Source organism: Zea mays, chromosome 2 (assembly GCF_902167145.1).
Source record: "Zea mays cultivar B73 chromosome 2, Zm-B73-REFERENCE-NAM-5.0, whole genome shotgun sequence".
NCBI classification, from domain to species: Eukaryota; Viridiplantae; Streptophyta; class Magnoliopsida; order Poales; family Poaceae; genus Zea; species Zea mays.
Window position 1 is genome coordinate 156,072,397 of NC_050097.1, and position 3,040 is coordinate 156,075,436.

At 47.3% G+C, this 3,040-nt stretch overlaps 1 protein-coding gene across 2 annotated transcripts; it reads right to left on the bottom strand.

Moving 5' to 3' along the window:
• Positions 1-451: 451 nt before the first annotated feature.
• LOC103647152 (transcription factor MYB86) lies at positions 452-1,789 on the bottom strand. 2 transcript variants are annotated; one of them, XM_008671715.2, is made up of 3 exons: positions 1,471-1,789; positions 1,008-1,346; positions 452-866 (listed from the first exon to the last, which is right to left on the bottom strand). In XM_008671715.2, the coding sequence occupies exons 1-3, from the start codon at positions 1,646-1,648 to the stop codon at positions 694-696; spliced, it is 690 nt and encodes a 229-aa protein (XP_008669937.1). In that variant the 5' UTR covers positions 1,649-1,789; the 3' UTR covers positions 452-693. The 2 variants fall into 2 exon arrangements, with proteins under 2 accessions (XP_008669937.1, XP_008669936.1); XM_008671714.3 differs by having other exon boundaries at positions 452-1,346; positions 1,471-1,787.
• Between the last annotated feature and the right edge of the window lie 1,251 nt (positions 1,790-3,040).

Here is a 3,040-nt window from a genome sequence, read left to right on the forward strand (position 1 = left end):
TGGCTGACATTGAATAGATTCTCAACCCAATGCATGAACGCTAGTATTGACTTGGCTGCCGCTAGTTACTCCCTTCGCGACAACGAGGTGATAGCATATCTCCTTGTCTATGTATTGCATATAAAGGACTAGTTTGACAATTCCATTTTATTAAAGGCTGATTCTCATTTTTCTAAGAAAAATTAAATAAACTATTTTTTAAATTAAATAGAAATTTTTGTAGAAAAATAAGGTTGCCAAACAGACTAGTCCCCCAAGTAGATGATAAACTCCTGACACGGATATGAGTCCGCGCTCAACCCACCTCTGCATGCATTAGGGGGCCCGATTTTAACCTCTACAATGACACCCGTGAACCCTATACTACTCATCACCAAACAACCCTATATATAGTATTGTTATGGTAAGCATAGTCATATATCAAACCTCAGGTATAGCAACAACAAAGATAATTCAGACCCATTTTAAGGCAAAGTACATTATTTATCAAAAAAAAGTCGTAATGATACAATACTGGATTCTTGATGCGTACTAGTCACACAATTGCATGGTTCAGTTCGCTAGTTCATCATCATCATAAAAAAATGAATATTTTGCTTTGCGCGCAGATGAACATATCTCCAGCTGTTTCAATATTTTGCTTGTGCATGCATCTTGTGTTGCACCCTGGCCGCCCTCCCCAATAGCGCACGCTCATATTTCCAGCAGATCATCCGAGAGAGACACGAGGAACTGGACATACTCTTCCACAAAGTTCATCTCACGGCTCTTGGGAAACGGTATTAGGCTGAGGGAGGAGGCCTGAGCTGGTGCTGCTGTCTGCTCGCCATTCCGAACGGCAGCATCAGGGTCCAGTAGTACCTGGCCTGCGAAAACCGGAAGCTGAGGCAGCGGCGACGGCCTTGGGTGATCTGCCGAGTCGTTGTTGTGCGAGGCTGTGGTACCGCCATGCTCGACTCGAACCTCCGACGTATCGATATGACCAGTACCAGTAGTAGTGTACATACCAGCGGACGATCCCTCATGTGCTGCCGTCCGGTGCACTTCCGGTTCCGGCTCCGGGCCCGGCAGTGATTGGTGGTAGTCGCCGCCGCCGCCGCCGGTGTCCATGCTCTGCTTGAGCTTCTTCTTCTTCTTCTTCTTGATGAGTGAGTTCCAGTAGTTCTTGATCTCATTGTCCGTCCTGCCGGGCATCCTCGCCGCAATCGCGGACCACCTGTTCCCTAGGAGTTTCTGCAGGGACACGATGCGGTCCTCTTCCTGCCTGGAGATGGGCTCCCGGCTGAGGTCCGGCTGCAGGTAGTTCATCCATCTCAGTCTGCAGCTCTTCCCGCTCCTCTCCAGCCCTGCGTGCGCTCCACGATCATATCCATCCATCTCGGCTGGCACATAGCGCAATGCAATCCTGCTGCTAAAACAATGGTACCTACTACTATATACAAATACGTAATCCTATGTGTGTGTGCTTGCCTGCTAGTTCGGCGACGGAGGACCACGTGCCGACGCCGTAGCGTGTGATGTGGCTGGAAAGCCTCGCGTCCTCGACAGGAGACCATAGCCCCTTCCTCACCGTCTTGTGTGTGCAGTGCTCGCCGTCTTCTTCCTCCTCCACCTGACTAACCATGCTGGCTCTCTTTGTTCTCTCCATGTCTAGCCTTGCAGCTGCTCGCTGCGTCGTCGTAGTTCTAGCTAGCAGGCAGCAGCTACATATATACTACTATTATGTTTAGCTTAACTGGGGAGCTGAGCTCCGATAGACGCATCTGAATTTTGACCGACGAATCACGGACCTGCGCACGCGCGCTAGCTTGCTTAGATCGAAATAGTCTTAGTTTACCACCATGTACAGCACAGACGAGCATCGTCTATTTCTATACTGGGATAGCTGATGGTTCACCCAGATGCAAGAAACGACGAGAAGGAATCCTTTGCTTACCTAACATCAGATCTCAAGTTTGAATTCGTTGCATGGTTCTGTAGCTAGCGTGTGTATATTTGGTCTTTGAACGGCCGGACGACTAGAGAAGAAGGAATGAGAGTCAATCAAAATTCCTTTTCAAATAACCACTGTCCTAATTAAGCCACACCGAAATGCCAAAAATAAGCGAAACACGGAAAGATGAAAAAACAAACAAAGACATTGGTCAAGGTTAGGCACTTTGCCTAGTTACACTACACGGATGGACATGAAACAGTATATACCACCACACTCACGCTAAGGTATCCGATCATTTCTTTGTTGTACAATCACTCGTCACATTTGAATACCATGGACACGTCTTGAGCATGAGTTCGCAGTCTTAGAGAGGCTATACGTATACGTGACTCCTCCTTGTATTCTTTAATTAATTTGTCCAGTAGTTCGGCAGTAGCATTACGGCCGGATAGTAGTTTAAGATAGCATACGTTAGCAGTTTGTGTTTCTAATTGACTCCGATCTGATGGCGCTTGACCTGCTGCCTTCTTGTACTAGCTAGTAGTAGTACTCGGCATGCATGCATGAGTCAGGTCTCGTGGTTGCAGTTCATTTGGCGCCTTCTTGCTGTGGTCATGCAGTGGACATGTGTAGCACATGTCCAGAGAGACCAGTTCACCAGAGTGGTGAAGCTGGAGCTGAATGAATCCACAGTATACCACAAGGACGGAGCCTCTGCCGGTATCCCATGCAAGCGCCAAAGGTCAGTCAAATGAGCTAGCTAGATTCCTCCTGTGTTCATATATATATAATATAATCATGCGCATCAGCGCTAGCATATGGACATGCATGCATGCATGTTTGATTGTTCTTGCTGATACATGCATGCACGCATACGACAAGGCTGTGGCGGCACGCCAGATATATATGCATGTGTAGCACTGTATAGCTACGTACGTACGTACGCAGTAAGAAGGAAAATATAATTGGGATGAGCCAGAACGCCTCTTTTGTGGGGACGATGATGATCAGTTGTTATATTTTATGGAATATTTTAGGTGGGATGATAGATGTCCGGAGACTCCCAACCAAAGGCTAGCAAAACATCGATCTCACCGCAAACAC